The sequence below is a fragment of the Schistocerca cancellata genome, chromosome 1 (genome assembly GCF_023864275.1).
Source record: "Schistocerca cancellata isolate TAMUIC-IGC-003103 chromosome 1, iqSchCanc2.1, whole genome shotgun sequence".
Taxonomy (NCBI): Eukaryota; Metazoa; Arthropoda; class Insecta; order Orthoptera; family Acrididae; genus Schistocerca; species Schistocerca cancellata.
This window is the reverse complement of record NC_064626.1, coordinates 1124345187-1124358827: the sequence shown is the minus strand read 5'-3', so window position 1 is coordinate 1124358827 and position 13641 is coordinate 1124345187. Positions and strand designations below refer to the sequence as shown.

Genomic DNA, 13641 nt, shown 5'->3' with positions numbered 1-13641 from the left:
TAGAATTTATCGGAATAAAAAAGATAGTGAAAAGAAAAAGATTGGTGACCTTGATCTTCAAATAGTGTGTAGTCATGATACTCAGAATTTATAATGTGTGCGCTGTTCATATTCAGTGCGATGGCCACGTGTTGGTCAAAGCCGTTGGGTAAGAAAGAAAAATGTGGTATTGCCAGAGCGTAGAGAACAATCAGAGTTGTGTAAATTACTAATAGTCAGATGTGCGTTATCCATTTCCGTTGCGTAATATTGAAATAGGAGAATAATTTGTAGCTTAATTGTGGGTACTAGAGCTCATAATCAGTCATTGATGTTACACGAGAAATAACAACAAATCCACTCGCTTGGCAGCCCACTCATCTTGCAGGCCTGACTGCTTGATGCCACAGTACGAGCAAGGCATGTGGGTGCCTCTAAATGTATACCAAGTACAGTTCACGAACAGGGTTATATTTTCACTGAGAGCAGTTATACGTTCCTACCTCTTCCGAATAGCCAGCACAAGTCAAAAGTTGGCAACGCTCTCAGCTAAACCGGCAATTGTAAACTGAATGGTTAATAGGTTTAACAATAGATAAATAGCACAACAGTTAACATACAAGGTTTTCCAGAAACAATTTTATTTACTCAGTTGTAGATGAAAGCCACATTATCACAAACAATAGTTTTAAAACTGAACAAACAAATGGTAATGACGGGCGTTCAATAAGTAATGCCACAGATTTTTTTCTCAACTAGTTCCGGTTGAAAAAATGCAGCATTTATTATGGGGCATCGTGAAATATTCCCGCTTCAGCCCCTATACGTAGCCTCCAAAATGGCGTCTGCAACGGAGGTGCATTCCAAGCAGAGTGCTGTCATTAAGTCTCTTTTGGCGGAAAACCTGAGCATCGCAGGTATTCCTAGGTACTTGTAGAATGTCTACGCTTGTGGAATGTCTACCCCTGCAGAATGCCTATGGAGTAATGGCATTGAACAAAGTCACGGTAAGTCGTCGGGCGAGGCGCGTGGTACTGTCGCAACAAGACCTCTCAAACCTGTCTAATCTCCCGCGTGGCGGCCGGCCGTACACAGCTGTGACTTCTGTAATATTGGAAAATGCGGATACTTAATCGCAGTGTTCGACGGATCACAATCACGCACCCCACTGCACACTGGACGTCTCTGCTGGTGCGGCAAGATGTTCGCTCCGACGTAGCCATGAGAGCATACAGAAACTTCCAGTAAGATTGCGTAAATCTGTCGCATTGAATGAAGATCATGTTGAAAAGTAAGATTCTGTAGCTAAAAGAATGGAGAATATTATGAATATGCATTAGATGAGCATGTGCCAAGCAAGATCGTAAGAGATGGAAAAGAGCCACTGTGTTACAACAACAGAGTTAGAAAACTGCAACCCATAAACACACAGACACTGCAACAATCATCTACCAAGATGTCGTATAATGACTTTTCTGGAGACTAGAAATCTACTCCGTAGAAAACAGCATGGGTTTCGAAAAAGACGATCATGTGAAACCCAGCTTGCGCTATTTGCCCACGAGACTCAGAGGGCCACAAAACACGGGTTCCCAGATGGATGGCATGTTTCTTGACTTCCACAAGGCGTTTGATACGGTTCCCCACAGTCGTTTAATGCACAAAGTAAGAGCATATGGACTATCAGACCAACTGTGTGATTGGATTGAAAAGTTCCTAGACAACAGAATGCAGCATGTCATTCTCAATGGAGAAAAGTCCTTCGAAGTAAGAGTGATTTCAGGTGTGCCGCAGGGGAGTGTCGTAGGACCGTTGCTATTCAAAATATACGTAAATGACCTTGTGGATAACATCGGAAGTTCACTGAGGCTTTTTGTGGATGATGCTGTAGTATATCAAGAGGTTGTAACAGTGGAAAATTGTACTGAAATGCAGGGGATCTGGAACTAATTGACGCAAACTGCAGAGAATGGCAATTGAATCTCAATACAGACAAGTGTAATGTGCTGCGAATACATAGAAAGAAAGTCCTTTATCATTTATCTACAATATAGCAGGTCAGCAACTGGAAGGAGTTAATTCTATAAATTATCTGGGAGTAGGCATTAGGAGTGATTTAAAATGGAATGACCATATAAAATTAATCATCGGTAAAGTAGATGCCAGACTGAGATTCTTTGGAAGAATCCTAAGGAAATGCAATCCGAAAACAAAGGAAGTAGGTTACAGTACACTTGTTCGCCCACTGTTTGAATACTACTCACCTGTGTGGGATACGTACCAGATAGGGTAGATGGAAGAGATAGAGAAGATCCAATGGAGAGCAGCGCACTTTGTTACAGGATCATTTAGTGATAGCAAAAGGGTTACGGAGATGACAGATAACTCCAGTGGAAGACTCTGCAAAAGAGACACTCAGTAGCTCGGTATGGGCTTTTGTTGAAGTTTCGAGAACATACCTTCACCGAGGAGTCAAGCAGTATATTGCTCCCTCCTACGTATATCTCGCAAAGAGACCATGAGGATAAAATCAGAGAGATTAGAGCCCATACAGAGGTATACCGAAAATCTTTCTTTCCACTAACAATACGAGACTGGAATAGAAGGGAGAACCGTTAGAGGTACTCATAGTACCCTCCGCCACACGCCGTCAAGTTGCTTGCGGATTATGGATGTAGATGTAGAAATATTGCAGTCCTGAATAAAACCAGCCTGCTTAAAGCAATTTATTTTACTACTTATTGAACGTGCCTCGTAGATAAGGACAAGTATTTGAGTTTATATTTTATGTGTTGTTTTTTTTCTCTCATCAGTGTATCTAAAGCACCTTCAGCTAATTATGATGATTTTATCATAAAGTAAATGTAGAACATGAGGATAAAGTAAATGTAGAAAATGAGGAAATCTGTCTCTACAACACCTCATTAACACATTTCGTTGTAGTGTAAGTCGGGGAGAATGGAAGAAGCTTTAGGACATAATGTGTCAATGACAAAGTTTTCATCAGAGACGGAGCACATCTGCGGACTGGGTAAGGAAGAGCAGTGAAATGAGCTCTGATGTTTTTAGGAGAACCATATCGGAATTCGTCTTAAGCTATTTAGTGAAATCTCAGGAAACACAAACGTGGATGGTTGTAGGTGGTTTAGAAAGTCACTCCTTCGGAACCCAAGTCTAGTATTCAGTAAATCAGTCTGTTCACTTACAAATCCAGAAAAGGGTTTATAGTTCTTCATAAAGTAAGCAGTCACTTTGAATATAAAATCGTTAAAGACGATGAAATAGTAATTTGTCAAACATAATAGCATCTTCATTTCCGAAATATTGTTGAGCATGAAATCAATGTCTGTTTTTGCAAATTAATTTACTTTAATTCGGAATCGGTTTTGTTGAATACTTAATTGAATGAGTTAGTAAATAAGCTTACAAGTCGAAATAGCAGATGTTTGATGTAGGCCTAGATCAAGAACTGGAAAAATTGCTACAAAATCATGCCACATTTAGTAAGAGATATCACTGGTGAATTCAAAGAATGACCTTAAAGTTTTCATTCACAAGGCACTTTCAAGAGAAGGTAGACATGACGCATTTGTTATTCTGCCCTGTATACACTTCTGTGATTCTTTAATTTAATGAGAATTTTCTATATCTTTTACTGATGTGCTGTGCTGTTTATTAAGACATTCTCCACCGAGTCCAGTTCTAGTGTACTTTACAGCAAATTTCAAAGACAAGAGCTAACATTAGTAAGGATTGGTACGGTTTACACAAAGTTACTTCTAAGAAATCTTACTGTAGGATGTTTATAGAAAGAAACAAACTACATATTATTATTTACAGTGAGATGAGGAAAGATTTAACAAGATGCAATGATTGTCCATTTAAGATACGGAAAATTTATGAATGAAAAAAAATGGGGTTACCTAGATACGTAAGCAGTGCCAAATCGGAAACGTGACCAGCTACTAGCAACAAAAATTAAAATCATTAAGTTTAATGAGCCACAGCTGCAAAATACTAACACGAATTCTTTACAGACGAATGGAAAAACTAGTAGAAGCCGACCTCGGGGAAGATCAGTTTGGATTCCGTAGAAATACTGGAACACGTGAGGCAGTACTGACCTTACGACTTATCTTAGAAGAAAGATTAAGGAAAGGCAAACCTACGTTCCTAGCATTTGTAGACTTAGAGAAAGCTTTTGACAGTGTTGACTGGAATACTCTCTTTCAAATTCTAAAGGTGGCAGGGGTAAAATACAGGGAGCGAAAGGCTATTTACAATTTGTATAGAAACCAGATGGCAGTTATAAGAGTCGAGGGGCATGAAAGAGAAGCAGTGGTTGGGAAGGGAGTAAGACAGGGTTGTAGCCTCTCCCCGATGCTATTCAATCTGTATATTGAGCAAGCAGTAAAGGAAACAAAAGAAAAATTTGGAGTAGGTATTAAAATCCATGGAGAAGAAATAAAAACTTTGAGGTACGCCGATGACATTAAAATTCTGTCAGAGACAGCAAAGGACTTGGAAGAGCAGTTGAACGGAATGGATAGTGTCTTGAAGGGAGGATATAAGATGAACATCAACAAAAGCAAAACGAGGATAATGGAATGTAGTCGAATTAAGTCGGGTGATGTTGAGGGTATTAGATTAGGAAATGAGACACTTAAAGCAGTAAAGGAGTTTTGCTATTTGGGGAGCAAAATAACTGATGATGGTCGAAGTAGAGAGGATATAAAATGTAGACTGGCAATGGCAAGGAAAGCATTTCTGAAGAAGAGAAATTTGTTAACATCAAGTATAGATTTAAGTGTCAGGAAGTCATTTCTGAAAGTATTTGTATGGAGTGTAGCCATGTATGGAAGTGAAACATGGACGGTAAATAGTTTCGACAAGAAGAGAATAGAAGCTTTCGAAATGTGGTGCTACAGAAGAATGCTGAAGATTAGATGGGTAGATCACATAACTAATGAGGAAGTATTGAATAGGATTGGGGAGAAGAGAAGTTTGTGGCACAACTTGACCAGAAGAAGGGATCGGTTGGTAGAACATGTTCTGAGGCATCAAGGGATCACCAATTTAGTATTAGAGGGCAGCGTGGAGGGTAAAAATCGTAGGGGGAGACCAAGAGATAAATACACTAAGCAGATTCAGAAAGATGTAGGTTGCAGTAGGTACTGGGAGATGAAGAAGCTTGCACAGGATAGAGTAGCATGGAGAGCTGCATCAAACCAGTCTCAGGACTGAAGACCACAACAACAACAACAATGTCAATTTCTCTTATATGAGATTGTTGTAGGAAGAAATCGAATGTGCCTTTTGACGCCCCAAGTTGCTATATTTTTCATTTGATATCTCTAGTTAATTTACCATTCAATGTATTTATCCGTATATTGTGAACATGCACCCATATTTCGATACATATTATGTTGTATTACCTTTAGGCTCATACTTTCATTAGTGTAAATATATCCTAATAATAATGGCTGTAAAGGTTAATGAAACAAAACTGTAGTGTTAAGTTCCTGAAAGATTAGTGCCAATAGATTAGAAATAATGATCTGCCAAAAATCATGCTATTGGCCAAAAGAAGAGAGGAAGAAGATTGTTTGTCGGCTACGTTGGATCTGGTTGACTAAACTTCTGGTACAGTGAATGCATTGGTGTTGATTCCAATGAATGCAGTAACGAGCCTGGAATGGCAAGTAGTGGCTGATTGGGAACTTTGGCTGGTTGGGAACTTTGGCTGCCCAGGATGATTACTCTACCGGAAATACAATCGCCGTTTCAAGGCAGAAGTGAAGCAGGGTTCCTGAATCTTGTTATGTAACTCTGGATTTTGAGGGTTGTACGAGCGAAACTGTTCGCTCACGATGCGGTTCACGTCTGTGAGCAGTGACACTAAGTCCTTAGTTCTGCCGTGGGCCTCCAGTTGGGCGCATAGGGTCTGCACGTACCATGCACCATTTCGTAGATTGCGGAATGAATGTGAACCTGTAACATTTCAAAGGATTCACAGTAAGGCGACAGATACTTAAGTAATAAGAAAGATACTGTGCACCATGGACACTCTTACTCAAAAAATTACGCAAAAACGGAGGTTTCAAATATGTTCCAACAAACATTTGTAAATATTGAACAAGTTTCAAATAAATGAAAAATTGTAATATATACAGAAGAACGTACAAGGAATGGTGATGATGGTTGCAGAAGTTGTAAGTAATTCATATCCTTTCTTGTGTTGATGCTGCCACTTCTTCTGTGCCACCACTGTTCTTTCTTGCATCACACTGAGAACAATATTTGCCCATTACTTGAAATTTAAGATTTCCCCTGCATCCACACCATGAAGTCATGTATGGCCCCACTTCGTCACAAGAGACGCATAGATCTGTCTTCAGTACACAGTGTTCTTCTTCCCCTTCATTGTTGATATCTATAGTTTCCTCAACAGCTGCTTTCTTGTCCTCCTTGCACTCAACTTCAAGAGCACTGAGGAGTGTTATTTTGTAACCACTGAATCTAGTAACTGGTGCAGGCAAGCTCATGAAGCCACAAAACAAATTTTTTGCCTTTATCTGCCTACACATAAGCATCTCAAGGTGTAACACAATCTTGTATTCGTCTCATACATCTTCTCACAGAGAGAAGAACTCTCATATTTACAAACTTTACACAAAATATATTTATTACTTACAATGACAACTCTTTCACTGTCAGCATATGTCTAAGGACCCTTGACCCACAATTACTACAGGCACGTGAAACATTATCATATAGACAAGTATTTCTAAGTAAATTAACCTAAATCCACTAGAAAATTCGACGTTGGCACTGTACACAGAGTCATAAGTTCCTTCACAAATTTTCTTATTCGATGAACTCAGTGATTTTGCCAAAAATTGTTCTTCACGCTTAGGAGCAGCATCTGTAACACTGTTATTTAACTATCCTGTAGTTTCTACAAGTGAAATTCAAAAGTCCCTTACTTGTATGTCCCATTTCGAGCAAACCAGATTGTTATATGCAAAACTAAAAACTGAAATAAGTTTGTAGCATGTACTATTCAAAAAAAGCATGTTGTAAACAAAGAAACAAGCAAAGATAATTTTCTCACAGCCTTCTAGACTCATCTGCAGTTCGTTTCAGTTGTGTAAATGAAAAATTAATGCACAAAAAAAATTCTAGAATAGAGAAGTTGTGGATCACAGCATAGAAAGAAAAGACATGGCATGCACAGACGCCGAAACATACTTTTACAAAACATATTTCTAATCAGAATTCGATTATGAAACTCTGCATGTTATTCTTAAAGAATCAATCTAATAAATTATGCAATAAAAAACTTTTGCCCTACATCTGCTCTCCAGAATTATGCATATTTCAAAGCTATATACCCAGGTTGGATTCTCAAAATTTTGTGAATTGTGGCCAAAGCACTGTGTTCATGCCCATGATAGTGGACTTGATGCCGTTAGTTCGTGTGTCACACTACCCTATGTTAAAGGTTGAGGGGTGTAAACTGAAAGAACTAATAAAGTGTGAAGAAGGCACATTACCATCATGTAAGCACTGTGTGGCATTTGTTACACACAATCCTGCACTTCCAGTATGATTCTTAGGTGTGTATCCCTATTGTACAAGTTTGGCTAAATGGACTGATTACCTGTTTGAATTTTTTGATACAAATTGCATTGATGAAATTACATACACGTGTTGGTTAACCACAGAGAGGGTAGTTCTAGAGATATAACAAAATCAAGAGATCATTTCATTGAGGCGTTTGCATCAAGTTTACAACAACTCCTGCTACACTTATGTATCATCCAGCATCAGTGACAGATCTTTAAAATCACTAAAGAAGAACTCAAAGTAAATGAATATCTTGTTGATTGTGATTTTGCAGAGAATTACTCTGTCACCACTAAGGCTGAAGTGCAGGGATTTCAGTGGAACAGCTCACAGGTTACAATTCACCCATTTATAGATTACAACAGAGACACTAGTTAAATACTCCATGTGTCATACAGGTTGATAATTATTGAACTATATGGAATAAAATCGTTATAACTTCTGAACGTTTTGGGTTAGGACATTCAAATTGCACGGTTGGCCGTGGGGCATTTTGGGATTAGCAAGCACATGCACACGCACCTGTTGTTGTCAGCCATTTGCTTTTGAAAATGTCACGGTACAGCTTGCCTCAGCGTATAGCGCGTGCAAAGGCCTACTAAGCGAGCAATAACAGCCAAACTGCAGCTCAAAGGAAGTTTTAGAGCGTGTGCAAGCTGAAGATAACTGGCCAAGTGTGCTAACAATCAAGAATTTAATTCACAATGAGAGAACGGGTAGTGTTTGTGATGGCAGTGTCGGCAATTTTACGTCCAAAAACGATGAAAACACCTGAAAACATCGATAAGACACGCGCTGTGTTTCAGACCAGCCCCAGGAAATCGATCAAACAATTTCAACAACAGGTGGTAATCAACAGGGAGCCACTGCGACAAATTATTGTTGTAGACCTGCATCTCTACCCATATAAAATTCAAACCCATCAGCCACTAGGCCCCAGCGCTATGGAACAGCAGTTATGTTTCTCTAACACTATCGTCCACAGAATTGACGAACAAGTCTATGATGAGAATATCATTGGGTTTAACGATGAAGCCCACTTTTATTTGGATGGGTTTGTCAATAAGCAAAATTGGTGCATTTGGGGGACTGAGAATCCGCATTTCACGATCGAGAAGTCTCTTCACCTTAATGGGCGACTGTGTGGTGTGCATATTCGGTCACGGAATAATCGGTGTGATACTCCTTGATGGCATGGTGGCTACTGAATGGTACATGAAGGTTTTAGAAGATGATTTCATTCCCATTATCCAAAGTGCCCCTGATTTCGACAAGATGCGGTTCATGTAAGACGGAGATCGATCCCATCAAAGCAGGAGAGTGATTGATGTCCTAGAGGAGCACTTTGGGAACTGCATTCTGACTTAGGGGTGCACAGAGACTACTGGCATGAGCCTCGATTGGCCACCATTTTCTCCGGATCTGAACACATGCCATGCGACTCCTTCTTGTGTGGCTATATTAAACGTAAGGAATACAGCAATAATCCCAAATCCATTGCTGAGCTGAAAACAGCCAGACAGGAGGTCATCGACAGCATCGACGTTCCGACACTTCAGCGAGCCATGGAGAATTTCGCTATTCGTCTGAGCCACATCATCCCCATTGACGGCAGTCATATCGACCATGTCATAATCTAAATCCGAATATCTATAGGGATGTGTACATGTTGAAGGAAATGTGTGCACGGCATAGTTTTTAACTAACTTCTGTCTTTTTCCATATAGTTCAATAATTGCCACCCTGTATGTGCAAATATATGACTGCGTTCAGGATGACACACTATCTGTGTGCAAAGTTGACACTCGGCGCAGCGGCTGATGGGAGCAAAAGCAAATTCATTTCCCATTTACAGCCGCTCCCATCAGCCAGCGCGCAGAGTGCCAACTTTGTTTGCGCGTTTAATATTCTTTCCAGTAAAATTTCATCCATTTTTTAAAATGTCACTTTCCAACTTCAAAGCACGTTTACCACTTTCCAGATGAAAATGCTGTCCTGCACAAAAACAGAAAGAATACCATGAATCTGTTGCACCATCAAGAAGATTTTGAATGGCATTTTTTGCAACAGCACATGGGAAAGGACCTTGAGCTGCGGACGCAAGGGCTGTGAAAATATTAACCACACTTTCCAGCTTCAAGAGATATGGTGAAAACCAAATGCTGGCCGGAGTGGCCGTGCGGTTCTAGGCGCTGCAGTCTGGAACCGAGCGACCGCTACGGTCGCAGTTTCGAATCCTGCCTCGGGCATGGATGTGTGTGATGTCCTTAGGTTAGTTAGGTTAAATTAGTTTTAGGTTCCAGGCGACTGATGACCTCAGAAGTTAAGTCACATAGTGCTCAGAGTCATTTGAACCATTTGAAACCATAATAGTTGTTCCACTGTCACAAAGAAAACGTTCCTTCAAGTGTCTTAGGCTACATATCAGTTTACCACCATGTCTACGACATTTCCAAGCTGAAAAAAAATGTTTCAGGAATACAAGTATGATTCCGTGTACCCATAAGCTTCACTGCGTGGTAACTACTGACAAAGATATAGTAAAAACAAACACATATTCTACTTTTATAGAGAGCAGAGAGGAATCAGTGACTGCTCTTTGGAAAGAAATGCTGTTAACAGACAGCCTATGTGTATGGTTGCATACTTCTTACAAATTTATGAAGAAATGGATGAAGTATAGGCCAGGTTCTTGCATCCACATGAACCATCTCCATCATTTGAGTTTCCTGCCACACCAAAAACTTGTGTTATCAGAAGATGTGACTTTCTTAGAAGACTACTAGAAGAACATAATCTTTCCCTGCATCAATCCGGTGAACATGAAAGATTTAATTGGAGATTCGTAAAAACAAGATATAACCACTTTCATTGCCTTTTCACTGAAGAGCTCCACAATATAAATCAGTCATAATAGTACTAAATTAATATAAACCTTCTTTTTATATGAATTTACTTATGAACTGTATTTTTTAATAATTTGTGTTTCATATTTATGTGCTACCTCCTGCATTTTGATAGAGTACTGTTGTCGACAAAATAAATGTTTTGGCAAGATGTTTTGATGTGCCATCTTCATATTTACCATGTTTAAAGTAGTATATTGCAGTAACAGAACATTTTTCTTAAAAAAGTTGAAGGTCAGATCTTTTGAAATATTATTGGTCAAAAGTCAAGGGCAGTTACCTTGAATATGAAAATTCTTAGAAACCTGCAAGGTTGCATATTAGTGTAAAGACCTACTCGTTGGCTTTTCAGGGATACTAGTTTCATTGCTGTATCTGGATAGAATCATGAATATAGACATTTATTTTCAAACAGACACAGGTAAATTTCACAGTATTCCCAAGACTTGCAGACTTGTATCTTTCTTCACAGTTATCACACACCTCTGCAAACTGGAAGCTCTCCATTTCTTATCTGGATCGTTGGATGCATCAAATTTGAAAGAAATCTGAGATTGTCAGGTTGAAAATGTTACTTTTCTGCTTTGAATTAAGTGGAACTCCCCACAAATGGAAATGTAAGACACAGGGGAAGGAATATCCTTTGAACAGACAAGGCTCATGTTATTTCACATGGTGCTGTGAATGCACAGAACTGTCATACATAAAGTTCTACTCTGCCATGTGTTGTGCAGGGCAGGAACATCCACTGCACTTAGCTTATGTGACTGCCCATCGTAGGGCTAATGATGAGCAACCTTTAGCTGAGAAATGAACTTCTCAGACTAGCAAACAGACATTAAGATAATGTCCTACCTTCAGATGTGGAGTACGATATGAGGACATCACCATATGTATTAACAGGGCCTCTGAAGATACCACTCTCAGAAGTCTCCCTTTCCATACTCGTCTGCAACAGAAAGACATACTTAATTAGGTTTCAGATTTCGGTAAATTACTGTACATTGGATGTTCTCAATTAATAGGGAAAACTAACATAGTTGAAAGTATCTGTAAACAAAAGTGAAGACGTTCCAGTAAATATGGGTCAGCAGTATAATTGTGAATGTGTGGCTACAAGCCACTATTCTCTTGTTTTGCTGTAAATATCAAATGGTTTATTCATTGCACTCAGTAAATAGTCTGCAACAGCAGACAGCAGTGAGAGAATGAGCCCAAATCGCTGACTCATTAACTTTCAGCACTTTTTGACTACTGTCATATTATAGCTTTACATGTCATATTGAAAGCTACTGTTGACACATGGAAAGGTCATCCAGGCGAGGGGACAGGAGTGCAGGGTGAGATCATACATTAGGAATCGAGCTCCCTCCCACCCTCCCCCCAGTTTGCTCTCACCAAACAGGAATCGTTCAAGTTCTGCGCTCTGTGGGGAGATGATCCTTTCATCAATTTTTTTTATTACTGTAAGAAAATAATATTTCAAAAATTATCCACATGATCAGAGGGTGTCACAACATGACACTGACACAGAGAGATATTAAAATTGTATTCCAGCAATCAATATGTGTCGTACCAAAACAAAGGGTGGCTATAGCCAAATTTCCACATAATTTAATTATGTTGTGCACATCATGGAATTTCCACTGCTAGAAGATCACACATTCTCAACAGCGCCAAATCATGTTCTTCACCCCTGGTATGGAAAGAGGAGCAGTATTGTTGCTGTTGTTTTGCCAAATGGCAAACAGTCTGAACACCATTCCTATAATGTTTGGTGCCCATATAGAAATGTACGTGTTTGTATCAGGACCTATTAATGTTTTCCGATATTTACATAACCAATACATATCATATAAATACACATACAAATGGCATATATTCAAACACACTTCTGATATAATTATGTGCATGTCTGTACACCAAATTGCTGGCCAAGATGATATGAATGTGTGCTGAGCACCAGTCCACATGTGCAATCCTTGATGCATGATGCATATCATGAGGCAGAGACAAGAACGCTGTGCAGTGCCTCAGGTGACAAGGAACAAAATTCCTGCTAAACTACATTTTAACATTTATCGATAAATCCCTCACCCAGGCTAACCATGACATCGCAGATAATATTGTTTATGGTTATCTACAACTTAAACAAGAGCTACTGTAAACATGTTGGCTTGGATCTGGTGCACAAAACTCCCCACACATCAGAAGAAACCATCACTCAGCACTACTAATCACTTTTATTATTGATGCAAGAACAAAATGAAATGTATGAATTAAATCTAGGCATACAACTGCGATCTTATTTAGTCTCTTCATATACCTTGCTATATGTAAGAGATTATAAAGGAAGAAGTGTAGCTGTAAAAGCCCCATGCATGCTAATGTAATTGCATATTCCCCACCGTAACTGAATGGATGAAGTAGCCCTGTCACAACGGCCTTGTAGTAACCAACTGGTCCTACATTTATACTGAAAACTGGCAGAAGAGGAATCGCTCACTAGTGCCTAATAACAAACACTGATAAGCCAAAACATTGTGACCATTACCCACCATGATGTTGGATGACACGTGGTGGCATTACAGGCCCATGATGCAATAACAAAAGTATGAAATCAGAACAGATACAGATGGGGAATCACACTAGTGAAGATATGGGCTGCAAAGATGAAATTCACTGAGATAAGTGACTTTGACAAGGGGCAGTTTATTATTACACGGAGCCTGTGAATGAGTATCTCGAAAACTTCTAAGCTGGTCGAATATTCATGTGCTACTATTGTGAGTAGCTATGGAAAGAAGTAGTACACAGTGAAACTACCACTAGGTGCTAAATGGTTGGACGTCCACAACTCTTCACAGAACGTGGGGTTTGGAAGCTCATCTGCTCTGTAATGCAGGATTCATCTGTGACATCTCCAATCATCATACATAGTTGAACATGGTACTCTGCAGCAGCTCACATGTTGGCCAAACATCATCAATTACGATTGCAGACGACACGGGACCATCAGGGTTCGACCTTCGATGAATAGAAAAGTGTCAGCTCTTCAGGTGAACCACATTTTTTCTACAGTAGCTCGTTGGTTGCCTCCACAAACGTCGTCATCAAGGTGAACAGC

At 39.5% G+C, this 13641-nt stretch overlaps 1 protein-coding gene across 3 annotated transcripts in view; it reads right to left on the bottom strand.

Moving 5' to 3' along the window:
• Positions 1 to 603: 603 nt before the first annotated feature.
• The window catches only part of LOC126092467 (caspase-6-like), a 231855-nt gene continuing 218817 nt past the window's right edge, over positions 604 to 13641 (bottom strand). For all 3 annotated transcript variants that reach the window (XM_049908074.1, XM_049908083.1, XM_049908092.1), the window contains 2 exons: positions 11370 to 11463; positions 604 to 5970 (listed from right to left, as the gene is read on the bottom strand). In XM_049908074.1, coding sequence (XP_049764031.1) covers positions 5741 to 5970; positions 11370 to 11463 — 324 coding nt within the window. In that variant the 3' untranslated portion in view covers positions 604 to 5740. The remainder of the gene's footprint in view (positions 5971 to 11369; positions 11464 to 13641) is intronic.